At 50.4% G+C, this 26,775-nt stretch overlaps 1 protein-coding gene and 1 long non-coding RNA gene across 2 annotated transcripts in view; one reads left to right on the top strand and one right to left on the bottom strand.

The window, feature by feature from the left end:
- Positions 1 to 26,775, top strand: part of LOC139603606 (uncharacterized) — a 45,565-nt gene that overhangs the window by 1,712 nt on the left and 17,078 nt on the right. The gene's annotated exons all lie outside the window — the stretch shown is intronic.
- On the bottom strand, positions 3,834 to 4,766 carry LOC139603718 (olfactory receptor 14J1-like). The gene has a single exon (XM_071454612.1). The coding sequence runs from the start codon at positions 4,764 to 4,766 to the stop codon at positions 3,834 to 3,836; it is 933 nt and encodes a 310-aa protein (XP_071310713.1).

Genomic DNA, 26,775 nt, shown 5'->3' with positions numbered 1-26,775 from the left:
CTCTTCCCTGAGCCATGTGCAACGTCCCAGCAGCCTCTGACATGTCCACCATCCACAAGTGATTTCCATACTAAAATTAATTTTAGAAAAATATGGTTCTGTGATAGATATAAACACACTTAAACTCTTGTATCAGGATGCCCATCCTCGAGTGGGGATAAAACAGCCTGAACAATTCCCATTTTTTTAAGCTGTCAGTGGTGGACAGAGAAGGGGGTCAGGCTGCTTTTGGTGTTGAGGAAATGCTGAAACCAGCCTGAACTCATTTCATCTCCTCCTGTCCTGGCTGATCTCCCCTCTTTTTCCCCTTCCACCCATTGGCTTTTGTCTCCCCCCAGGCCCCCCAGTGAAGAGCCTGGCTCTGAGTTCTCCATCCCCTCCTCGCTGGCACTGCCAGGCTGGGATGAGGAGCCCCTCAGCCTTCCCTGCTCTGGGCTGGACAAGCCCAGCTCCCTCAGCCTCTGCTCACAGCCCAAGGGCTCCAGCCCCACCTTGGAGGCCCTTCCCAGACCCTGCTCCAGCTGCCAGACATCTTTCCTGCCCTGGGGAACCCAACCCAGGCCACAGTGACCTGGATAATCCCCGTCCTTGCTGTCCTGGTCACACAGCCCAGCCCCTTGTCCCTGAGTCAGGTTTTGGGGTGGGTCCTGTGGAACATCCTTGGGGGAGGCTGCAGCTCCAGGTGGACCAGGGGGATACCAGGGGACAGGGACTCTGCTGGGCATGAACAGCTTTGGACTTCTCGGGGGAAATCTGTGAGGGGAGTCAGGGGCAGAGTGACCAACCCAGTGACCTCACACAGCCCTCCTGTGATGTCACAGCCTGCTCTGTGGCGTCATAGCTTATTCTCTGATATTGCTATGCTGGTGTTTGATGCCACAACCCACTCTGTGAAGTCACACAGCCCTCCTGTGAAGTGACACAGACCCTCCCCCTGTGATGTCACAGCCTGCTCTGTGATGTCAGAACCCATTTTCTAATGTCACACAGCTGGTCTCTGATGTCACAGCCAACTCTGTGATGTCATAGTCTGCTCTGTGATGTCAGTCCTCTGCCCTGTGATGTCACACCTGGCTCTGTGATGTCACAGACAGCCTATGATGTCATAGCTGCTCAGTGACCTCACATAACCCTCTCTGTGATGTCATAGCCCACTCTGTGACCTCATGTTACCAGATGATAAATTGCCTACACCAGGTGAGCTGACACCTGAAGCTTGTTCTCCAAAACCCCAGGCCTATGGAAACCACACAATGCCCATTGTGTGAGAAGGGGAACTGAAATTCACCAGCCTCAGGGTCCTGCCAGCTCAGCCAGGCCCACTGGAACATTGGGGTCCACAAGCACCAGGGACCAGCAGAGAGACCCCCAGGACAGATGAACGCATGGGTAAAGGGGAGGGGAAATGAGTTAATGATTTCAGGGAAATGATTATCATATGCATCGTGGTGAGTATGGCCACGACAAACCTCTCTGGTTCCCTGACTTCAGGGTGAGGGTGGCGAAAATGAAAAGGAGCGGATTCGATGGAGTTGTCCAAAAAGAACTTTAATAACAGGGTGAAAAACAACAAATGTGGAGAAGATGACCGCAGTAGGAGGGACAGGATCCAAAGACCTGAGACAAAGGGGAAACAACAATATATACACTTGGGGGTGGAACACTCTAGAACAACAACCATCTAGGGCAAACAGGTAACCAATGGGGGAGCAGAACTGGGACAACTTAGGCTAACAACACCAAAGGCTTCTGGGGCAACTCTCAAGCTCATCCCAAGTTAAACAAATGATTCTCAGGGCTTGAAGCTCACACTCAGTGCTTTTGGGGTAAAATCCAGTTGAGTCTGAGTCACAGCTGGGCCAACTCCACACATATGTATGTTTAGTCCAGGACAATCAATGAATATGTATGCAAAATACAGAATGTAAACAGAAACTTTCCTGCACTCAGCATGCACAGCTTTGGGAGGAGCTATCCCCCTGTGCATCTGGCCAAATAAAGAATGCTGCTTCCTAATGCTACATTGGTGTTAAGGAGTTTTTATTTTACTGCATTTTTGGTAACAATCCCACTCCCAGGGAAAGCTCTGTCTGCTGCTGTTCACAAACAGAGAAGGGCTGGTGGGAGATGTGGTGGTTGGAGGCTGCCTGGGGCACAGCCACCATGAAATAATCGAGTTTTCAATATCCTGTGAAAGAAGGAAGAGCATGAACAAAACGTCTACCCTGGAATCAGGAAGGGCAGACCTTGGCCTATTCAGGATGCAGATTTGGAGAGTACTGAATCAGGTACTGATTTTTTAAAGGGAAGCAGCCGTTAAAAACAAAGGTGTCCAGGAAGGATGGACACACCTCAAGAAAGGAATCTTAAAGGGGAAGGAGCAGACTCTGTGACAAAGTTTAACCAGAGAGGAAAATGACTGTCCTGGCTGGGCATGAGCTTTTTGTGGGAACTCAGAAAAAATAGGTCAGGCAACTCAGGAAGTGTTTAAGGATGTTGTTGGGTCATGCAGAAAGAAGAGAGATGAAAGCTCAATTAGAGCTTCACCTGGCCACTTCTGTAAAAAGTAATAAAGAAAAGTTTTTATAAATAAACTAATAGCAAAAGGAGGAATAAGGAGAATCTCTGCTCGATAGTGGATGCAGTGGGGAACAGAGTAACTAAAGATGAGGAAAAGGCTGAGCTGCTTAACACCTTGTGTATCTCAATTTTCAACAATCAGACAGCTTGTCCTCAGGACAAATGTTCTCCTGAGCTGTAGATGGGCACAGGGAGCAGAACAGCCCCCCTGTGATCCAGGAGGAAGCAGCTGAGGACCTGCTGAGCCACTCAGATGCTCACAGGTGTCTCTGGGAGCAGATGGGATCCATCCCAGGGGGATGAGGGAGCTGGTGGATGAGCTCCCCAAGCTTCTCTCCATCATTTACCATCAGCCCTGGCTCAGCAGGGAGGTCCCAGAGCACTGGAGGTGCCAATGTGAGCCCATCCCCAAGAAGGGCTGGAAGGAGGAGCTGGGGAACTCCAGGCCTGTCAGCCTGACCTGGGTGCCTGGCAAGGTTATGGAACAGATCACCCTGAGTGCCATCACAGGGCACTCACAGGATGGCCGAGGGATCAGAGCCAGCCAGCGTGGATTTCAATCTCTGCACTGATGATCTGCATGAGGGGACTGAGTCCAGCATCAGCAAATCTGCAGATGACACCAAGCTGGGTGTGAGTGTGGATCTGCTGGAGGGTAGGAGGGCTCTGCAGAGGGACCTGGACAGGCTGGATCCAGGGCCCAAATCCAACAAGGTGAGGTTGAACAAGACCAAGTGCTGGCTCCTGCACTTTGGCCACAACAACCCCTGCAGTGCTACAGGCTGGGGACAGAGGGGCTGGAGAGCGGCCAGGCAGAAAGGGACCTGGGGGCACTGATGGACAGCAGGCTGGACATGAGGCAGCAGTGTGCCCAGGTGGGCAAGAAGGCCAATGGCTCCTGGCCTGGATCAGGAATGGTGTGGCCAGCAGGAGCAGGACTGCTGTGCTGCCCCCAGCTCTGCACACAGACATTGCTGCTGCAGCTCCAGAGAAGGGAACAAAAGGGGCTCTCAGGTAAAAACTTTACTTGGAGATCCTTAGGTGTATTTAAAGCCACTGAGAGCACAGCTCCTCATTGACACAGTCTGGGCCCTTAGAATAATGTGGAGATAAACAAAATGAGAAATGGCAAAACCAGTAGCATTTACTTTGGACAATATTAAAAAAAAAAAAACCAAAGGAATGAAAAGAACAAACCTCCAGACCCAAGTACTATCAAAGATTACTTTTATTATGAGTGACTTGCAAGCGGCTTAATGTTTCTGAAAGCATCCAGTCATCAGTGTCCACACTGCAGCCTTGAGCTCCTGGTTCCTCAGGCTGTAAATGAGGGGGTTCAGAGCTGGAGGCACCACTGAGTACAGAACTGACACTGCCAGATCCAGGGATGGGGAGGAGACAGAGGGGGGCTTCAGATGAGCAAACACAATAGTGCTGAGAAACAGGGAGACCACGACCAGGTGAGGGAGGCAGGTGGAAAAGGCTTTGTGCCGTCCCTGCTCAGAGGGGATCCTCAGCACAGCCCTGAAGATCTGCACATAGGAGAAAACAATGAACACAAAACAACCAAAAGCTATAGAGACAGTGAAAACAGAAACCTTAAGTTCCCTGAGGTAGGATTTGGAGCAGGAGAGCTTGAGGATCTGTGGGATATCACAGAAGAACTGGCCCAGGGCATTGCCATAGCACAGGGGCAGGGAAAATGTATTGGCCGTGTGCAGCAGAGCATTGAGAAAGGCACTGGCCCAGGCAGCTGCTGCCATGTGGGCACAAGCTCTGCTGCCCAGGAGGGTCCCGTAGTGCAGGGGTTTGCAGATGGACACGTAGCGGTCGTAGCACATGATGGTCAGGAGGGAAACCTCTGCTGAAATGAAAAAGGCAAACAGAAACACCTGTGCAGCACATCCTGAGTAGGAGATGGTGCTGGTGTCCCAGAGGGAATTGTGCATGGCTTTGGGGACAGTGGTGCAGATGGAGCCCAGGTCGCTGAGGGCCAGGTTGAGCAGGAAGAAGAACATGGGCGTGTGCAGGTGGTGGCCGCAGGCTACGGCGCTGATGATGAGGCCGTTGCCCAGGAGGGCAGCCAGGGAGATGCCCAGCAAGAGGCAGAAGTGCAGGAGCTGCAGCTGCCGCGTGTCTGCCAATGCCAGCAGGAGGAAGTGCCTGATGGAGCTGCTGTTGGACATTTGCTGGGGCTGCACATTTCAACCTAGAGAAGGAGAGAATACAGGAATATCTAGGGGACATTTCTCACAGAAAAGTCAAAGCCCTTTCTTACAGACCCTTTCCTCCCACTAAACACCTCCCCCTTGTCTATGTCTAGCAGATCTTCACCTTTCTTGCTGGAGCCCTGATTGCTGCTGGCCAATGTTGTGTCAGGAGCTGGACCTTCAGCTGCAGGACACCTGGGAGTCAGCACTGACCTCCAGTCAGTGGAGGGGAACAGTCAGAGCAGGGGCCAGTCCTGGTGTTCAACTTGGAAAAAAAATCTTCCAGTAAGGCTGCAGAGCTGCCTGGGTGAAGGGATGGGGATAACAGAAGGCAGAATGAGAGATTCTGTTGCACCTGTGGAGAAAAGAGAGTCCAGGGAGGCAGGAGGGTTGTCTGAGGCTTAGTGCAGACTGAGGGGAGCTGCTCTGTCCCTCTCTCCTGTTCCAGCTGCCCTGCACTTGTACCTTTCTGAGATCCACTCCCGTGTTGCCCTGGACAGCCAGGAGACTCTGCAGAGAGCAGAGGGATCCCTGGCACACAAAGTGGCTCCTGCCTTTCCCAGAGTCAGGAGAGTGGGCTCATTGCCAGCCTCCCAGGCTGCCCTGCCCAGAGCTCCCCGGGCACAGGGAGCTGGGACACCCCATTGCTGTGCTCAGCCTGCACAGGAGGAGCCCAAGGGCTGGGCCTGGCCCTGCAGCTGGAACTGCCATTCCAGAGAGCGCCTCAGCAATGCCAGCAGCACCTGGACAAGGCAAGGGGAGAGAGAGCCAGGCCTGAGGAAAAGCCTTTCCCTGCCCAGCCCTGCCCAGCCCCTGCCAGGCAGCAGCAGGGCAGGACAGTGGCCCTCAGGCCCTGGTAAGCAGGGAATGAATGGGCACATGGCCGGAGAGATGCCCTTCATCTCTGGGGCTGCTCTGCCGGCCCAGGAGGGACTGAGGGCCCCGAGCCCCCGGGCTGAGGGCTGTGCTGGCTGCGAGGGGACACAAGAGCTGTGCTGCTCAGGGCAGTGTCTGCCCTGCAGGGCAGGCCTGGCAGGTGCCACATCTGCCCTGCAGCAGGGCTGCCCTCAGCACTGCCTCCCTGCCTCCCTGCCCACGGCTCTGCTGCTGGAGCTGTCCCAGCCCCAGCTGCTCCTGTGGCCCCGGGCTCCTTCCCTGCCAGAGCTGCCAGAGCCCAGCCCAGCCCCTGGGCCAGCCCTGCCCTGCAGCTGCTCGGCCCTGCAGGGATTAAAGAACAGCTCCTCCAGCCTGGGCACCATGGAAAGGTGATGCTGCATGGATCTGGAGGCTGGGCAGGTGCAGGCACTTGTTGAGGCTCCCAGGAATCCTCAGGTGATGGTTTAAGAGTCTCAGCCCCTGCTCTCCTATGCACAGCTGAGTTTCCATTGCCACCCAGCTGTGCCAGGGAAAAGTGGGAGCACAGATTCAGGAAAGCAGAGACCCAAGCAGGAAACTCCTGCCCTGAATGAGCTCATGAAAAGTCCCCTCAGAAGGGGAGCCCTGCTCTGGAGCACATCCTCCTACTCCTCCTCCTCCTCCTCCTCCTCCTCCTCCTCCTGCTCCTGTGCCACAAAGAAAGTGAGAGACTCCTCCTGACACATCCCCCAGACTCTGGGGTGTGCTGGCTTCAGGAGATCCCTCCAGGAGCACAGGGGACATTGCCCTGCACCCACACACTCACCATGCACAGGGCTGTGAAGATCTTTCCCCAGCTGAAGTCTCAGCTCAATGTCTTCCCAATCCTGATTGCCTTCAGCCTGTCTCTGCCTGGCTCCTGTGCCCTCAGTGCCTGCAGGCAGAGCCCTCAGCCCTGCTGGGCTGGGAGAGGAGCTGGCCCTGGAAGAGCTGTTCCTTTAAAGCTCAGCAGCACAGACACAGCACAAGGACTTTAATGAGCCTCTTGGGGATTTGGTGTTGTTTACATCAGACTCAGTCCCTGAGAGAGTGTTCAGAAAATTTCTCAAGAACTCAAAATTAAATTGAAACTCTGAAGTTTCTTCAAGTTTTAACAGGTCCCACTGAAGGACACAACTGAGAAAGTGCCCCCAGGTTCCAGTTAGAGCAGAACACTGGAGGCAGTGATGACAGCTGGGGACAAACAAGGCCAAGGTGTCTTTGGTGCTGAGCAAAGCTGGATGTGTTTGAGGAATGCCAAGGGCCAAGGCCTGAGCCCCAGGGCCTGGCCAGGCAGATCCTGTCCCTCCCTCCTTGCTCAGGGCTCTTGCCGGGATGGGCACTGGCATGTGGGGATGTGCAATGCCAAGGGCAGGAGCATGGGGCGGCCCCTGCCAGGCTGCTGAGCAGGGACAAGGAGGCCATGAGGCCCCAGGCCTGCAAGGGTCGCTTGTCTCCTGCTCCTGCCTCAGGCCTGTTGGATCGGCAGAGGAAATGCGGCACTCAATATGTGTGATCAGCAAGTCTTGAACTTTATTGATAGTTTACACATATTTATATTGGTGTTAATGAAGCTTATACATATTGCAAAGCTGAGCTCATTATTGGTTAATTACTTATTGGTCAACCATGCCTACTTCTATATTCTTATGGTTATTTTGTTACTACTTCTGCATTCTTGTGGTTATTCTGCTGAAACTATCCTCATATTTTTGGCAAAAGATCCTCTCCTCTATCCAGTTGTTGCACCAAGGGCACAATGTCCTTGTCAGTGGTTGGACACTGACTGCTGAATCCTAGACTTGCTTTCTTCTATCTTAATCAGCAGTATCATGTCTACCTGACCTTTCTCAGCTAGCCAACTGTCCACAAAGCTCTCCACATTTCCCCCGTTTTTCTGTTGAATAAGCATGGTTTGGTTAAATGCAGCAGATATCATCTTTTGCACCATGTTCTGTAGGCATATGCAAAAGCACAGCAAAATTAATACTACTTACAAAGCTATAATGCCCACTATAATGCAGGCCTTAACAATAGAGCGTAACCATGATCCCAGGCCTAATGATTTGAGCAATCCATCAATACCAAGGCCTGATTCTACCTGTAGGTTTCCAGTTAACCTCTGCAACTCAGAGAGTTGGGAGTGAATGGACTGTGAATGATCAGAAAGGTTCATGCAACACATGCCCTCAAATTCTTCACAACCATGACCTTGTGCAAGTAAAAGAAAATCAATTGCAGCTCTATTTTGAAGTGTCGCATGGCGAATAGAATCAACATCAAGCAAAAGGCTAGAAAGTGCTGAAGAGGTGGCGTTGGTTTGCTTAGCAAGCCAACATCCCAATTTATTTAAAATAGCATGAGCACCTGCTGCTGACACCCCTGGAGCCAAGAAAGATGCTGCAACTATGGACTCCGGGGACCAGAATTTTACATCGTCCCTGCAGTCTGCAGCAAATGCATGAGCCATTCGTTTATTGTGACGATGGTGGCGGCTCATGTTCAGTATCATGGACATGCTGGGTGTGAGTAGAGACAGCCGTCCAATTGCACACGGTCCTCCGTGCAGCATTGATGGGGTACCGGGCCAAGCACGGTCCCCACATATCAGGAAGTATCCTGCTGGCAATTGAATAGGGTCATTTGATGAGATTGACACTTTCTTTGTGGTATAATTGCACCAGGCTGATGCATTACGGTAGACAGCCATGCTGGAAGTTACAATATTGGAATGGTTCTTGGCTGGCAGCTGGCTTCTATGGCTAAAATGAATACATGCATCTGCCATCACTGAACCTAACAGCTCCAATTCTTGGGGTTCCTGCAGTGCTATGGGAAAAAAGGAAACCCATTGATCCCAATTATTCACACTTGCCCTAGCATTGTTGGTCCTACAGGTGGGTACATGTGACGGGCATGGCCAGGGATCTGCTGGTAACCCAACCAAACAGGTTGTAAATGGATTACCAGGAGAAGATAATGACAGGCAAATAGCCTCCTGTTTAGTTAAGTTTGTCAGGGTGACCCAGATGTTAGTCTTGGGCTGAAGTGGGGCCCATACTTGATGGGTTTCCACTCCACCAGCAAGATCCGTACTGTCCATCAAAAGGGCAAAGATTAGTAAAGTAATAGCATAAGGCCGCCACGTCACCCTGATCTTTCCAGGCACTGTTTTTTAATAATAAAGATAGGGGTATTCCATGGACTTGTTGACAACTGTAAATGACCTTGCTTATATTGTTCATGTACTAGTATGTGAACTTGTTCCAGACTTTCCCTTTCCCTTTTTAATGGCCATTGCTTAAGCCACACTGGAATGTCTGTGGTCCAAGTTAATGGGATTGGGAAAGTCCACGCAATGGCCATTAGCCTAAATGGTGCTCATTTGTCAGCACTACCCCTATTTGAGCCAAAATGTCCCGACCAATGAGGCACTGTACAGTAGGAGGCAAAGGTACAACTGAGAAAACACTTCACAAAGTTTTTCCATCAATAGTTACAGATAACATGGGTGATTTTCTTGCAAGTGTTAGGCCTCCAACCCCGGTAACTGTCACTGTGGTTGGCTGCAATGGCCAGTTGTGGGGCCAGAAATCCAGACTAACAATGCTGGAGTCTGCGCCAGTATCCAATAATCCTTCCAAGGTTTGCCTCCCACCCTGCTACTCCATTATTACAGTGCGCTTTGGTCGATCATTCAGGTTCATTGTCAATAAAGTAAGTCCTCCAGTGGAACCAAATCCTCGCTCCCCTCTTGACTGTGTTTGACGAGGGGGTAAATTTTAGCCATTTGTTCCAAAGGAACCAATTGAGCTATCCTTTGTCCTTTCTCGATTTGTATAGGTGGAAAAAAAGTATGCACCATAACACAAATTTCCCCCGTATAATCAGCGTCTATTACCCCAGGTAAAACAAATAATCCCATCATGGTGGCTGATGATCATCCCAGAAGCAAAGCTCCCATAGGTAATCCATCAATGATGATTGGTCCCTTTATTCCAGTCGGAACCTTTTCCAGTTGGGTGGTCATCAAGGTTACTGGTGCTGCAGCTGCCACGTCCAATCCGAGGCTCCCGGCAGTGGCTGGTTGAAGGGAAGCTGGGCTGAGGTGTTGGCAGCAGCTACTTCTGTCTAGGCGCGGTGGCTGGTGGACGCGCTGGCTTTCCCGTTTCCTGAGTGGCGTCATCAGGCTCCGGTGTTGTGGGTGTCCGAGCGACAATTTTGGCACCAGACGCTGGCTGCTTGACAGGCCCGTTGTGTGTGTCCTGTACCTCCACACTGGTAGCATTTGAATCGGCCAGCAGATAGAGTCCGTGGAGTATTTATTGCTGCTGCTTGTAGGGGGCAAGAGCAGCTAACACCTGACTCTGTGAGGCTGCTGCCTGTTTTTGTAATCCTGCTCCTAACTCCTCAATAGCATCTACTAACATCGCTTGATTCCCTACGGGCACATTTGCCAATCGTTCTAAAGCTTCTTCTATAGACCAATTAGCTCCTAGGGTATTTAATACGTTCTTTGTAGCCTGATTACTGTTCTGGAGTGCACATTGTTTTAACAATGTCCCTTTCATGAAATCAGGGACTCCTGCCTGCTCAATAGCGTTGGCTACCTTATCTATAAAAGCTCCAAATGACTCATCTCTTCCTTGCTTTATTCCCATATAAGAAGGAATTCCCCCTGGTTCTTTTATCCTATCTATAGCCACCTGCACCAGACGCATTGCCTCCCGACACTTATCAGGACTGAGTAACGCTTGTGCTTCTGTCCGAAGAAAAGGCCCTTGACCCATTAACTCCTCTAGGGTTATTCCATGTAACGGGTCGCCTGGCTGCCGTATTACTGCTACACATTCCTGACAGAGTGACTGCCAGTGTGCATTAAACAAGAGCTGCTGATGTTGAGTGAAGATAAGCTTCTCTATTCCTCTGCAATCAGCTGGCAGCAAAACCTGAGTCCCCCAGATATATATCCATGATATCTTTTGCTACCGCTGCCCATGCCTTCCTCCGCTCCCGTGCAATGGCCCCCGCTAGGTCACTCTCTGACCCAGGGATTGGCACATTACTAGGAGGAGGAGATGGAGGGTTTGACACAGGCGGTGCGGACGGTGCTGTTGTAGCACACGCAGGGGGCGAGCTGCTGCTTGAAGCAGGAGCCGATGTTGGTGGCAAAATGATCGTGGATGTGGCAGGAGGTAAAGGACAGTTAAACCAGTCCCCATAACTCTTATTCTTTTCATGTGCCACGGTAGCTTGTGTAGCAGCCTTTTCTTCTGCCTGATATTGTAATAACTCATCATGCACAACTTGCCACAACTTTCCCAACTTTTTTGCAGTTTTATCTTCATCTATGACTGCCTGCCACATCTTGTCCCCAAATTTGTGCCACTCTGTTAATTCATGTACTGTATGAGGATTTTGAAAAAGTCCCTGTTCATACCCATAAGCTAACAACCCAGGAAGTTCTTTCTGCAAATCTATGCCCTTAACCTGACGCTTTTGTAAAAAGCAAGTAAATAAATCATATGCTGCTTGCCTTTCTCTATCCATTTTAAGAACATCAGTGCTGTTGCAGCCCTACAAGGTCTCGGCAGCACATATCGGCCGGGCTCTCAGTTGAGGTCACCCAGGGTGCGGCACCTTCCCTTTTTCAGCGGTGCTTGTTTGCCGTCCTTGCTGTGACAGGACCCGATCTCCAAAACTGATTCACCGTGGTTCCCATTGCCGGTATCATGTCTCCGGGTCACCATTTGTTGGATCGGCTGGAGAAAAGCGGCACTCAATATGCGTGATCAGCAAGTCTTAAAGTTTATTGATAGTTAACACATATTTATATTGGTGTTAATGAAGCTTATACATATTGCAAAGCTGAGCTCATTATTGGTTAATTATTCATCGGGCAACCACGCCTGCTTCTACGCTCTTATGGTTATTTTGTTACTACTTCTACATTCTGTGGTTATTCTGCTGAAACCATCCTCATATTTCTGGCAAATGATTCTCTCCTTCATCCTGTTGTTGCAGCAAGGACACAATGCCCTTGTCAGTGATTGGACACTGACTGCTGACACCTAGATTTGCCTCCTTCTATCTTAACCAGAGGTATCATGTCTACGTGAACTTTCTCAACAAGCCAACTGTCTACAAAACTCTCCACATGTTCGGAAGAGCAGGATGGAGATCAGCTGAACCTGCCAATTGTTCTGTATGGAAGCAAGAAGACAAGACCTCAGCATTGCGGCTGCACGGGGCTCAGCTTGGCGCAGGCCTGCAAATGCACAGGACACAGTGTGTGGGCAGCAGCCAGTGGCCATGGCTGGGGGCAGTGAGCCTTACATGGTCAAAGAGTGGCAGGAGCACCTCAAGCAGCTGCAGTGTGATGGGGCCGGGCATCAGCGTGTCGTTGTCCAAGATGATAAAGCTGAGTAGCATGACTGTCATGAAAACTATCTCTCCATCTGCATCCCACAGGAAGTGCACAAGACTTTCAGTCAGGCTCCACATTTTTTGGTCGGTGCGGAACACAAGTTTGTGAAATGCCATCCTGCTGCCGCAGGGCCCAGAGGCCAAAGGCCTGTCCCCAAGCACTGGGGCAGCTGAACTGGGAGGCAGGAGAGCTGGGAGCAGCTGCCCCAGCGCCCAAAGCCCTGCCAAGCCCAAGCGACTGCATTCCCCAGCTCAGCCTCAGCCGCTGCCCCTTTCTCACCATGAAGGGCTCCTCAATGAGCTCGAGAAGGGCCCTGAGCGCCAGGCGACGCCTCTCTCTGCACTGGCTCTGCAGCTGCCTTGACAAGATTGGCAGGACTCTGTTAGCACCACGTTGACTCAAGTCCAGGAACTGGAGGACCTGAAAGGCACAGGGCAGTGACAGGGGAGCCGGCCGGCAGCAGCCCGGAGCCGCACAGGCCTGGGCCCGGGCAGCAGCACAGGGCGCGGGCACCGTCCCAGGCAGCTGCGGCTGCGAGAGGGCAGAGAGCTGGGAGGCAGCTGAGCCAGGCAGCGCTGGCCATCAGGCTCACCTCCACAAGGAAGGCCAGGCCGGGCAGCTCCCAGCGTGGCTCCTGTGTGCTGAGCAGCCGCAGCAGGTAGCGAGCGATGCGGGAGCACAAGGGGATGGAGACACAGCACATCTCCCTGGCAGGAGAAAAAGGAGCCAAGCCTGTGGGCCATGGGGACAAAGCTCTGCCAGGACTGACGCACAGAGCTCTGCTCTTTCGCCAGCATCCTGCAAGGGGCCCTGGGCTATTTGGGAGGCAGCTCCTGCTGGGCACCCTCCTCTGCCAGCCTTTTCCTGTCGGCTTGGCCATCCCTCGGTGACAAGGCCCTCTGGCCCACAACCACAGGGACTGTGTGGAGCTCCCTGGGCCCGGAGCACAAATGTCAGAGGCTGTGGGGAGAAGGGGCTCTCACCTGGCCAGCAGAGCCACGGCATAGTGGTGGGTGTCAGCACACAGCAGCGTGTCCCAGCCATAGTTGCCTTCCATTGCCACCACCCCATCCTCATGCTGCATGCGGCAGAGCAGGGACTTCAGGGTCCGCACTGCAAACCTGCGTGCACAGCAAAGCCCAGGTGACGCTGGGAGCACTGGCTCCTGCCCAGGGACATGGCAGGGACAGGAGGAGTGGGATGGAGCACCTGTTGGGGCTGGTGGCAAGGCCGTATTCCTCCTGGCATCCCTTCCAGAAGGCATCGACCTCCTCTGGCATATCCAGAGTGCTGAAGAACACTTGGGAGAGCAGATGCACAAAGAGGTGGGGGAAATAGACCGTCACCATATGTGGGACACAGGGCACCTGGAGGATCTTCCACATCACCACAGTTGCCTGCAAAGGACAAAGCCCCCCGAGACAGCGCTCAGTGCCCAGGTGTCCGTGTGGCAGGGCCCGAGCTTGGCAGGGAGAGGCCCGGAGAGACCTTGGCAGGGGGAGCACGGGGCCTGCTGGGCCTGGAGCTGCCCCTGGGCCAGGTTTCAGGCCAGCGCCTGCGGCAGGGGGATGCAGTGGGGGAAGAAGGATGGAGAGCTGCTGGAGAGGCCTTGGGGCCAGCAAAGACCAGTTAGAGACACTCAGAGCCAGGACAAAGACACCCGTTTTGTCCCCGTCGGAGGTGCACGTGCTGTGCTTGGGCCAGCTGCCCAGCACATGCAGGAGGATCAGCAGCGCCGGCTCTGCAGTCCTGGGCGAGCACATGATGCTCTTCCACATGGTGAAAGCAGCTCTGTGGGGTTAGAGCTCTGTCTCAGGGGGGTCTCAGACACAGCACAGGGGCCTGGGCAAGAGTGGGGACCTGATCTGGCTGCCAGCTCTGCCTCTGCCCACTGCCACTGGCCAGCAGCACCCAGGCAGCCCAGCCCTGTGGGGACAGGCCCCTGAGGGGCAGCGAGGGAGCATGGCAGCAGGCTCGAGGCCCGACGTGCAGGGGCTGGCAAAGGGAGCAGCCAGAGGGCCCTGGAATTCTCTGTTGGTTGGACACCTGGGCCAGGTGGGGATGGCTGCAGGTACCTGTGCTGTTCTGCAGAAGAGGCCACGGGCGGGCTCCTGCTCTTGTGTGCGCTCCAGGGCTGCACCTGGCAAAGGGCGAGCGCAGCCAGAGCTGAGGGGCTGCGGGCGAGGCCGGAGAACACGGCCCAGCCCTGCGCTCCCCAGGCAGGGACAGCCCCGGGATGCCCCAGGGGATGGAGCATGGCCCCTGCGGGGTGTCTGCCCGACCCCTCTTCCGTCCTGTCCATGGGCATGGCCCAGGGGATGGGATGGGATGCAGTGGGATGCAATGGGATGGGATGGGATGGGATGGGATGGGATGGGATGGGATGCAAAGGTGCCAAGCTGGCTGCAGGCACCAAGCCTGTGGCCCAGCTCTGGCACTCACCCTCCTGCGGCAGCTCAAACGGCACCACCTCTTTGGTTTCCTGTGCTGGGGCAGCTGCAGGGCCTTCTTCCTCCTGTTCCCCCCAGGCCACCTTGGGCGCTCTCAGGGCTCTCTGCTCCATGTTAGTGCCTGGATTTGTGGCTACTTGCAGGAGAGATGCCTGGGAAAAGCTCCGAGTCAGCAAGTCCTGCAGTTGTGCCTGGAAGGCACCTTCAAGACAGAAGCCTCGGGAAGGCTACAGGACAGCAAGTCCTGCACTCTGGTCTCCAGGGCTCCTGCCACAAGGACAGGAGATTCCTGTCAAGGATTGTGGTGGGGCCTCGAGGGCACTGGTGGCAGGGATGGGAGATGCCTCTGGGGCACCAAGTGCCACACTCTGCCCTCCAGAGCAGCTGCAGAAGAGAAGCCTCGGCAAGGCCACGGGTCACCAAGTCCTGTGGCCTGGCCTCGAGCTCAGCTGCAGGAATAACGCCTGGGAAAGGCTGCGGGTCAGACAGGAACGAGTGAGCTGTGCGGGGGCTCCTGACGGCACCGCTCTGTCCCGTTCTGCCCCGTTGCCTGTTCCCAGCAGCCGGGCAAGCTTCTATTTCCCACGTGTCACAAAGGGGCCTTGGTCACCGGGTTCCGTTCCATGGCATGGTGACCGTGCTGCAGCGTGCCAGCCAGGGCCCTTGCACACACTGCTTTCTGCCCTGGGGCCGCCCCCAGCCCAGCCAAAGTGGCCCAGCTTGGAAGGAATCCCTGGCCCCAGGTGTCTAAGACAGCCCACACAGGATCTTTAGCAAGGGCTCAGAGCATCAGCAAACGCTGCCTGGCTCTGCGGGCTCACTCCTATCCCCATATCTTCCCCTGAGAGCATTTGAATTTCTAAATTAGAATCATTTGAAGGGAGGGCATGTTCATTTTCCATTTCAGAGAAGACTTCTGCCTTCATTAGCAGACGCCTCTCTCTTCAGAGCAAGGCAATTGTTTATCATCTTGCAGATCCGCAGTTGCTGGGGAGCCCCGTTTTACACCAGGGACCTGGAGAACCATTGCCAGCAATTGGGAAAATCCTAGCTGCTCCATCCACGTGTAGATGAGCTCTCCAAATTTGCCCCAAAATTGGGTCCAGCTCTTAGAGGCCACAAAGAGCAAGTCCAAGTGACTTGATGATATTTTGAGCCCAGAAAGCCCTGCAGCTGATGGCACACTTGACAATCAGCAGGGGACACAGCTAGGCCAAAGGCCAGACCTCTGCTGGGAGCCTTTCTCCTCAAACACCCTTCAAACAAACCTCCATGCAAGTCACTTGGGAAAGTTTCTTCAAATGATCCATTGCTGGCACACAACTACACAGCCTTATGGGAAAGATCCTAAAGCAGCTGCTCTGAAGTCAAAGAGCCAGCACTACGAGTCCTTGTCATCTATTTGAAGCTAAATGCCACATTGGGGGATTTGAAGGAGTTTGGAAGAAGCTAGAGAGCGGACTCTGAGTTTTTTAAAGGATGCCATTGCTTTTTCTTCTCTTCTACATAGCCAGGAAGGGTTACTTTGGCTCACATCTCCAGTGCATGGCTCACAAGGCCGCAAGACTTGTAGTTCCAAGAGCTTTGAAGGATTTCTTGGCCAAGAAGACACTGCCAACAAGGATATTTCTGTTTTGGAGCCAATGCTTCAATATTTCCTCTTCTGGACTCAGGCTACAGTGGAAGCTTCCTTAGCCAATCATGTTAGGACACACAAACCTACAGCCCTGCATCCTAAGCTTCTTGTTTACCATTGGAACTACTTGGATTTTTTCTAGATCTTCAGCCCTAAAACTCTCAACTTTCCTCCACTTCAACTTTCCTCCCCGTGTCTCTGCTCTAATCAACTAGAAATCCGCATGCTGGCTTCTAGCACCTAAGTTTGGAAGCCCTTTCCAAGGTCTCCGATCAAATGCTGTGTTGAATTCTAAGCTTTGCTGACAAGACCAAAGGTCTGAGATTTCCCTGCGTTTGGCTTTCCAACAGCACCGATGCTGTTAGTTCCAGAGTGCCCAGGATCCCTCTTGCAAGTCAACTGTGGCAGGAAGAAGGCGGCTGCCAGGGGGCTGCTTGTGGCCTCTGACAGCCCCATTGCTCAGGGCTTGCCAGCGCCCCAGCCCCTCAGGGGCTGCCCCAGCCCGGCCAAGCTGCCCGGCAGCAGCGCCGCAGCCCCACAGCAGCTCCAGAGGAGCCCCATCCAAAGGCAGCCGGGAGCCCTCAGCAATCCAGCCAGCAGCACACGGGCAGGAGGACACAGAGGGCGCTTCCTGCCTGGCACAGGGCTTGTGGCCATCTCCAGGCACCGCTCTCACAGGGATCCCCGCAGCTCTGGCCCCTGCCCAGCTGCTCTGTCACCAACACAAAAGCTTCCGCAGAACCACCAAAGGCCAAGGGGCTTCTGGACATTTTCCCTGCAACACTGCACGCCTGGGCAGCTGGCCCAGCCCAGGCACCCTTGTCCCCCTCTTCCCCTAAGCCCTGCAGAGCCTGGGTAGCAAAAGAAAGCTCCTGGGAGTCTGTGTATTATAACAAAGTCTATATTCATATACTAAAGAAAAAACAAAAAGAAGAAAAGAACAATCTGAAAGAAATGGAAAATTCCCGCTGCCTCAGGTGGTCCCAGCAGACAGAGCCTCTGGCATCAGCTCTCTGCAGAGCTGCAGCAGCGCAGCCAGCTGAGCGCTGAGAGACGAGGCCGAGTCCTCCATGCCCTTCGGAGCTGATCTTGCAGCCTCTGGAAGATGGAATATGGCTCACTCTGCAGTGCCTGGAGGACATGCAATGTTGCAAGTGCCACGTCTGACACGGCACTGCTGGTGTCCTCTGTCAGGTGTTGAAGGGCTGAAAGAGACAGGGAAAGAACTGTAATAAGTAGCAATACGTTCGTTTATTAATAAATCAATAGCTAATTAATTATACAATATCAAAGCAATAACTACATACCTAATACCGCTTGATTCTTAAATGTGCAGCCACACATGGTTGCTTGGCTTGCAGGAATCATATAGTGCTTTGGGAATTCCATGGTAAAGATATACCTTATAAGGAAAAGTTCACCCAGAGGTCACAGAGGAAGGCTGTAACAACAATCCTTAGACTCACAAGAATTGCTTAGGCTTGCAGGAATCGTACAGTGTTCTGAAAATTCCACTGTATTGATATGCCTTATAAAGGAAAGTTCACTCAGCGGTTAAAAGAGGAAGACTTGGAGCCTTTATCCCACGACCACCAGAAGGCAGAAAAGACCCCCCAGCAACTGAACGAGCAAGAGCAAAAGACAGACCACGTCATCCCTGAACCCGGGAGAAGAAGGCAATAAAAGCTGAACTTTGGGGATAGGAACGGCACAAGCCTAGAGGAGCAGAGACTCCAGGCCACCCCACGCTGAACTTTGCTTATTCTTGTATGCATAATAAAAATTAAAAAATTAAAATTGTATGATCCTTTAATCCAGTGAATTCATTTATCACAATTTGTTGCCGTGACTCGGATCCAGAAAACAGGGTTGGTTCGAGAATCCTGGGGGGGTGCTCCACGACCTGGTGGCCCTGGCCTTCTCACCAGACCCCTCATCTGGACTGATGAACCTAAATTCGGGAATAAGCAAGGAAAACACCGGTAACCCTGTAAACTTTGTGCACGAAGATCCGAGCGACGATGCAGGACGCGTGAGGATACGAGGTGAACCGCTCGGTTGGGGTTGGGATCCCAGGGCACGGTGAATGAGACGTCCACCTGCGGACGACGTGAGAGGGACCCTCTAGTAGTGCGGTTCTCGTAGCCCGCGAGGGAGCGAGCCACGACCGAGGGGTTTTGTGTGTGTGTGTGTGTGGAGGTGCCTTGGAAGATGGGGCAGAAGAAGAGCAAGCCTTCTGATCCCATGGGGGAGAGTCCCCAGTTACCCCCAATACCTAAGGACAGTCCGTTAGGATTAATGATCAAGTATTGGGATGACTTTCCCTCCAGAAAGGGGAAGGATAAGGCAAAAATGATAAATTACTGCATGGTAGTATGGGGAGGTAAGAATCTGGATTCAGGGAGTATATACTGGCCCGTTTTCGGATCCTTCGAGGATTGGGCCTGTCAAGCCCTGAACATTTATGTGAATTCTAAAGAGCCGGTGAACCTGGAGGAGAGTGCACATGCTAAATTATGGTTGGTAGGAAGTAATGAGCAAACAGCTAGGCTGTTCCCCCTTAAGGGAAGTCAAGGGGAGGAGGAAAAAAAGAAAAAGTCTCGACCAGAGGAATATGTTCCTATTTATCCTCTCCCGTATATACCACCAGCTCCCGCTGAACCCCCCCAAATGCACCCCCGGCATCAGCCCCTAATAGACAGCAGGTCACGGACTCCCCGGATTGCAGGAGGCGTACTCGGAGTCAGATGAGGACAGTAATTGAGGAAGGAGAGAGCAGTGGGTTGTTCCCTCTCAGGGAAATAGCATTAGGAGGACCTCCAGCTGGGATGGGGTTTGTCACTGTCCCCTTGAACTCGGGAGATGTCCGTGAGTTTAAGAAAGAGATGGGAAAATTATTAGAAGACCCTATAGGAGTAGCAGAAAGAGTGGATCAGTTCCTAGGGCCAAACATATATACTTGGGTAGAGATGCAATCCATTCTAGGCATCCTATTTACAACAGAGGAGAGAGGGATGATTAGAAGGGCAGGAATGAGGATTTGGGACACCCAACATGTTCAAGGTCTTGCAGCTGATGTGAAATGGCCCTTGCAAAATCCCAGCTGGAACAATCAGGACCCCAACCATCGTGGTCATATGCAGGACTTAAGAACCATCATAACCCAGGGCATACGAGAGGCTGTGCCCCGGGGACAAAATATAAGCAAGGCATTCAAAGAGTGCCAAGGAAAAGATGAGACCCCCACTGAATGGTTGGAAATATTAAGGAAGAGTTTTCAGTTATACTCAGGGGTGGACCCAGAGAGGCCAATGGGGCAAGCGCTCCTTAAAACACAGTTTGTAGCCAAATCATGGGAGGATGTTCAAAAGAAATTAGAAAAGTTAGAGGATTGGCAGAGCAGAGGACTTGATGAATTGCTCAGGGAGGCTCAGAAGGTGTATGTTAGACAGGAGGATGAGGCACACAAAAGACAAGTTCGGATGATGGTGGCGGCAGTCAGGGAGGGACAGCAGAACAACCCTCCACCACGAGAAAGAAATGGCATGAGGAGAGGTCCCGGGGATTTAGGAGGACCTCCACCTGGAGGGAGAGAAGGAACAGTGTGCTACTATTGTGGTGGAAAAGGACACGTGAAGAGGGAATGTCGAAAGAGGCTTAGGGATGAGAAAATGTTCAAAGAGGATTAGGGGGGTCAAGGGCTCTATCTATTGGGGACCCAAATGTCATCGGAGCCCTTGGTAAAACTTAAGGTGTGTCCCCAGCAAACCCCCATAACCTTCCTTGTAGATACAGGGGCTGAGAGATCAACAGTTAAATCTTTGCCCCCAGGATGTAAGATTTCACCTTCCACAGTACAGGTTATTGGGGCAAAAGGAGAACCTTTCAAGGTTCCTGTAATTAAAGATGTTTTATAGAATCAGAGAAGAAAATAGGGGTAGGATCACTGCTACTGGTCCCTGAAGCTGATTACAATTTATTAGGAAGAGATTTAATGGTGGAATTAGGGATAAATATAAATATTGAAGAAAAACAGCTGAAAGGCAGGTTGCGCCCCTTATGGGTCACTGACGAAGAGAAAATCAACCCAGAAGTCTGGTATACCCCTGATAGAGCAGGAAGATTGAATATAGAGCCCTTCACAGTCAACATTCAAAACCCAGTAAGGATAAAACAATATCCCATGTCAGATGAGGGGCAAAGGGGACTAAAACCAGAGGTAGAACAGTTAATACAACAAGGGCTCTTGGAACCTTGCATGCCTCCCTTCAACACCCCCATCTTACCTGTAAAGAAACCAGACGGAAAATACCGATTAGTACATGATCTAAGGGAAATAAATAAGAGAACCATTGCCCGGTTCCCTGTAGTAGCAAACCCCCATACATTGCTCAGTCAATTGAAACCAGATGATCACTGGTATAGTGTTATAGATTTGAAAGAGGCCTTTTGGACGTGCCCCTTGAAAGAAGAATGTAGAGATTATTTTGCATTTGAATGGGAAGATCCCGATACCCACCGAAAGCAGCAACTAAGGGGGACAGTGCTCCCACAGGGATTCACAGAATCCCCGAATTTGTTTGGGCAGGCACTAGAGCAAATAATGAAATCCTATACCCCAAACCAAGGAATAACCATTGTTCAATATGTAGATGACCTTTTAATTGCTGGAAAAAACAAGGAATCAGTTAGAGAAGAAAGCATTAAGCTTCTGAACTTTTTAAGCATCCAGGGGCTGAAGGTGTCCAAAAGTAAATTGCAATTCATAGAAGAAGTGAAGTACCTAGGACACCGACTTAGTAAAGGAACTAAAACACTAGACCCAGGGAGGGTTTAAGGGAATCCTCTCCCTTCCTCCCCCAAGAAATAAGAGACAAATCAGGCAGCTATTGGGTCTTGTAGGATACTGCAGACAATGGATTGAAAACGTTAGTGGTAAAGTAAAATTGTTGTATGAAAAACTAACTGCTGAAGGTTTGATGAAATGGACTGAGAAGGATGATGAATCATTAGAACAATTAAAAGAGGAATTGGCTAATGCCCCGGTGCTAAGCCTCCTGGATGTTAGGAGACCCTTTTATTTGTTTGTTAACACTGAGGCAGGAGTAGCATTTGGGGTACTGGCTCAGGACTGGGCCAGCAGTCAAAAACCAGTAGCATTTATTTCTAAAATACTAGACCCCGTAAGTAGAGGATGGCCAACATGATTGCAGATTACAGTGGCAACAGCCCTCTTAGTGGAAGAAGCTCTCAAAATTACCTATGGAGGAGAACTGAAAGTCTTTACCCCCCATAACATACAGGCAGCATTGCAACAAAAGGCAGAAAAATGGATAACAGACTCAAGACTTTTGAAATATGAGGGCATTTTACTGTCATCCCCTCGGCTGATACTTGAAACCACCTCTCTGCAAAACCCTGCTGAATTCTTTTTTGGAGATCCACAGGAGAATTTAACTCATGACTGCTTACATAGCATAGAAAAACAAACAAAAATTAGGCCGGACCTCAAAGAGGAAGAACTGGAAGGGGGAGAAAGGTTATTTGTGGATGGGTCCTCTAGAGTTGTTGAGGGAAAGTGAATCTCTGGATATGCGATTGTGGGAGGTGAAAATTTGGAAATAATAGAATCTGGACCTTTGAGTCCTAGTTGGTCAGCCCAGGCCTGTGAGCTGTATGCAGTATTGCGGGCTCTAACATTCTTGGAAGCTGAGGTTGGGACCATCTACATGGACTCAAAATACGCCTTTGGAGTGGTACATACTTTTGGGAAAATTTGGGAAGAAAGAGGGTTAATAAACTCCCGAGGAAGAGAATTAATACATCAGGAACTAATTACTCAGGTACTACAAGCTTTAAGAGGCCCAAAGAAAATAGCAATCGTACATGTTAAAGGACATCAAAAGGGTCTGTCCCATTTGATCAGAGGAAATAACACAGCAGACAGAGAGGCAAAGAAAGCTGCTCTCAGAAAATTCTGGGATCAGGGGATAAGGAGAACATGAGATGATGAGAAAGTTCGAGTCCTGAGCTTCACAGCCCAGGAAAAGGAGAAATTAGACAAAATGGGAATAAAAGAGAATGGGGATATTCGAAAATTGCCAGATGATAGGGAGGTACTGCCAAAATCTATGGCCCAAGAATAGTGCAGCAGCTGCATGACCAGACTCATTGGGGAACCCAAGCCCTAGTAGATCAGTTTACTATTAAGTACATGTGTATAGGAATTTACAATATAGCAAAACAAGTAGTTAGGGGATGTATAGGATGCCAAAGAGTTAACAGACATCAGGCTTGAGAAAGGATTCCAGGAGGAAGGGAATTAGCACACCGACCTTTTTCACATGTACAAATAGATTTCACCGAGCTACCGAAAGTAGGGAGATACAAGTACTTCTTGGTACTGGTAGATCATCTAACCCGCTTTGTAGAAGCATATCCTACATTGCGGGCTACTGCAAATGTGGTGATTAAAACCCTGCTGGAAGAAATAATCCCTAGGTATGGACTAGTAGAAATATTAGACTCTGATAGAGGTCCCCATTTTGCAAACAAAGATCTGAGAGAGGTAACCATGGCCTTAGGCACTAAATGGCAATATCACACCCCTTGGCACCCTCAAAGCTCAGGGAGGGTGGAAAGGGCAAATGGACAAATCAAGAAGCAACTCACCAAGCTCATGGTAGAAACTAAAATGTCTTGGGTCAGATGTTTACATACGGCATTGCTAAACATTAGAACCCAACCTAGGACGGATGTGGGAATCTCTCCCTTTGAAATGCTTTATGGAATGCCTTACGACTTAGAACTCCCGGGGAACCATCCTTGCATCCAAGATAGTCAAATTCAGGGTTACATACAACAGTTAATGAAACGGAGGGAGGAATTTAAACGAAAAGGGCTATTGGGACAAATACCCCCTTTGGATATAATAATGCATAAGCTTAAACCCGGAGATAGGCTCCTAATTAAGACTTGGAAAGAGACATCCCTAACACCCCACTGGGAAGGTCCCTATGTTGTCCTGTTTACCACAGAAACAGCCATCCCAACTGCTGAAAAAGGCTGGACACATGCCAGTCGAGTGAAAGGGCCCATCACTGCAGACACCCCTGGGAGGTGACCAGTCGCCCTGGAGATCTACGGCCAACCCTTCGGAAGGCACAGGGACCTGCGCCAGCTGGGAACGTGAATGACTGAATTAGGGGACAGAGAACTATACCGATTGAGACTCTTGGTAAGAAAACCCCTACAGGAACTGGAACAGGAGTTCAAGTGCCCTCTGCCGTGGAAAATCTGGAATGAACTGATGCTTGCTCTTTCAGTAGTGGCTGAAGTGAGGCGAGAATTATTCAATTACACCGAGTGTCTTAAAAGTCGGGAATCTTCTTGTCGGGCGTGGGTAAAAATCTTTTGCGGGGGCTGTAAGGACAAATGGTGGATTCTCCAGTCACATTTGGTGGGGAGTGCATGGTGTCTTGTGATTGGGATTGGAGAAGAGCAAATCCATTAAGAGCCTTAAGAGAATTTATAAGGATCCCTGGAGAGCGGGAGATCCCTGACAGAGAAGCAGCGTCACTAGTTGAAAATGTAGAACAGAGAAGAGATTGGGCCCTGGCATGGGAATTCCAACACCAATTGCAGAGGATCACACGCCAAAACCAGACAGTCATATTAACTACCTTGTGTAAGAAGGGAATCCACGTTCCTCTGGGGCGGCAAGTGAGGCCTGACGAGTGGAATAGCACGATTCACCGCTATTCCCGAGTCTATAAACAACAAAAACATAGAGAGCATAGGGAAGAACGACGCAACTCTAGGAAGACAGGAGAAAGGGAATAAAAGGCAGAGGGTGGACCCTAAGTAGGTGTGGGACTCAGGCCCTGTAAAGCTCGCTAGGGACGGCAGAGAGTCCATCGTAAAATCAAAGAAATCCTTTGCAGGAGACCCTTTGCCTGGAGGCCTGACAGCCTGCCCTTAGGAGTGGGGGCAGGAGTTAAGGAGAAAGCCCAAATAATGCACCCCTGAAGACTCCCCCTGCTGCCGAGAAGATAATGATCCCTGCAGACCGACGCACCCGGGCTGGCAGGCGAGGCAGAGAGGTGAGGAGTAGTGGGGGAGAGCAACGGAGCACAGGAACAGGAACAGAGCACAGGAAAGCCCCAGGTAAAAGAGATATGAGTACGAAAGGAGACAGAAATTTGTTGCTAGGACCCTGCCCTGCTTGGTGAGCTACCTTAATTATTATAACCCTGAGCCTCCGGGCTGCCTGGGGAAACCCTCATCAGCCTTACAAAGAGAACATGATCCTCCTAAATAAATGGACCCTAATCCCTGACTGGTCTCAGGCCTTTTTGCAATCTACCAGATCTATGGGGAATACCAGAGGTTTAAGTTTACTAACATTAGTACTGCATGACAGGCTGCCGTATGCTAGACACGAATGGAAGAAGCAGAAAACCTGGCAGCTTCAAGGAGTAGTGGGAGAACAAATTAATATTGGATGTCGAATGGTTAATGGGTCTGACTATACTAACGCAATTGCAATCAGTGTTTCCATGGGTCAGGAGGATAAACAAATAGCAGATTGTGCATACCCAATAATACGAGACTGCTGGCAAAACTTCACATGAACTCACACTGCAGAGGTAGTCTGTCTCTGGTTGAAAGATACACAGGGCCTTTCTTTTAAATTTATAATAGATACTAAAACACACTCTACCACTGCTGAACCTCACAATATCACCACTCCACCTGCACCACCAGTTATACTCACCCCAAAAATTTTCAAAATTGCACCTTATATAATCAGGAAAACTGGTCAACAACAAATATTATTCAATCCAGCATGGTGTCTCAAACAGGTTGAACTGCTGATGCAGACCAATGTTTCAGACATCCAGCCAGCTTGTTCTCCGTTTTTGCAAACATCCTTTGAAGGCTGGACCATTTGGCTCTGGAAACGCAGCTCTTTTAAAACAAGGAAACCTAGAGATGAGACCGGTGTTCTAGGTACAGGATTGGGAATTCTGAATAGCATTGATTCGGAAGTACTAATGAACAAATTGGCTGCTAGGACTAGAGATCTGTCCAAATTACAGCAACCACTGAAGTCATCTCTGTTAGCCTTGGGGACACACCAGTGGATGCTGTCAAACATTTTGCCAAAGTGGGAAAGAGTAAATGTGAACAATCACAAATTGGTGGTTGGTGCACTCAGTGCTGCACAAAATAATGTTTCCTTAGCCCTCAGCTGTATCCAAGCACAATTGTGGATGCAGTCAGTTTCTGCCTCGATTATAAGAGAAGGCGAGGAAGGCACTTTCCCCACAGAAATTCGGAAAATAATCTGGGACAATGCCAATGATTTTGAAAGAGAATTCCAGTCCTGGTGGAAACTGGTGAATTTTACCTATAATGCTATTTCAAATTCAGCTACTGCTTTTGTCTTGACCATACACAATGCCTCTGTACATCTAGTTTTTCCTGTTATTGCATTAGGAATAAACCATGACGGAGCTGTTCTCTATCCTATAGAACATAGGGGATGGGCCCATCAGTTTGATGACACATGGCAAACTGTTGATTTGGAATCTTGTATTATCCGAGAACAACTGGGGTTCATCTGTGAAGGCAATGTAATTATAGCTCAAGATATCTGTTTAGACACGGAGCAAAACATCTGTCATTTTGAGATTCGTCCTAACGAGACTTCTAAAACAGTTCTTACATCCATAGGCAATGGATGTGCGTGTTTTAGAACTATTTGTGATTCTGTGCTTGTAGATGATATTGTGGTGGATACAAAGAATCACTCCAACTTCTGTGCTTGTAACTTCACTAAGATTACAGGGTGTGATATCGCTTATGAAGCTAAAGTCACCTCTCACCACCTATTACAATCCAACTACACCCTGCTTCACAAGCTAATGCCCACCCCGATTGGGATGAACTTCACTCTAGTGAGACAACTTATGCTCCATCAAGACCTGATCCAAATCCTCGAGAAAATCAAGGAAAGCGGACAGAAAACCCTAGTGACTGTTCATCATGATGCAGTAAAAATACACCGGGTTCTAAAGAGGGTAAAGCAAGATGGTGAGCACAGGTGGTGGGATACCCTGTTCGGGTGGGCTCCTACTACCACAGGTGTCCTAAACAGTATATGCCATCCCATTGTTGTTCTTTTGATTCTGATTGTGCTTGGTTTTATTTTGTCAGCAGTTCTATTCGTTATGAATTAGAATATGATGAAAAAGCTAAGGAAATTGGCATCTATAATTAGTGCACATAGCTTAACTGATGAGGAAACTCAGTTAATGCTTGCTAGTGTTAAAAACGCCAATAACTTGTTTCCAAAATTTTAAAAGTTTAATAGTAATAAAATGGTTATAAAAATAGTAATACAATTAGAGTAATAATAATTTCGACAAACAGAATTAGGACAATATGAGACAATAAAGACAAAGAGTTACGGACGTCCGGGCACCTTTTTCTGGGCATCACGAGCCCAAAAAAGGACCCCCGTTAACAAAGGATTAATCCTTAAAAATAATAGCCTGTTGCATATTCATACAC

The sequence above is a fragment of the Agelaius tricolor genome, unplaced genomic scaffold, assembly GCF_023055355.1.
Source record: "Agelaius tricolor isolate 1412-34295 unplaced genomic scaffold, bAgeTri1.0.p SCAF_40, whole genome shotgun sequence".
NCBI classification, from domain to species: Eukaryota; Metazoa; Chordata; class Aves; order Passeriformes; family Icteridae; genus Agelaius; species Agelaius tricolor.
The sequence above is the reverse complement of the archived record's forward strand: the minus strand, read 5'-3'. Positions and strand labels throughout refer to the sequence as shown.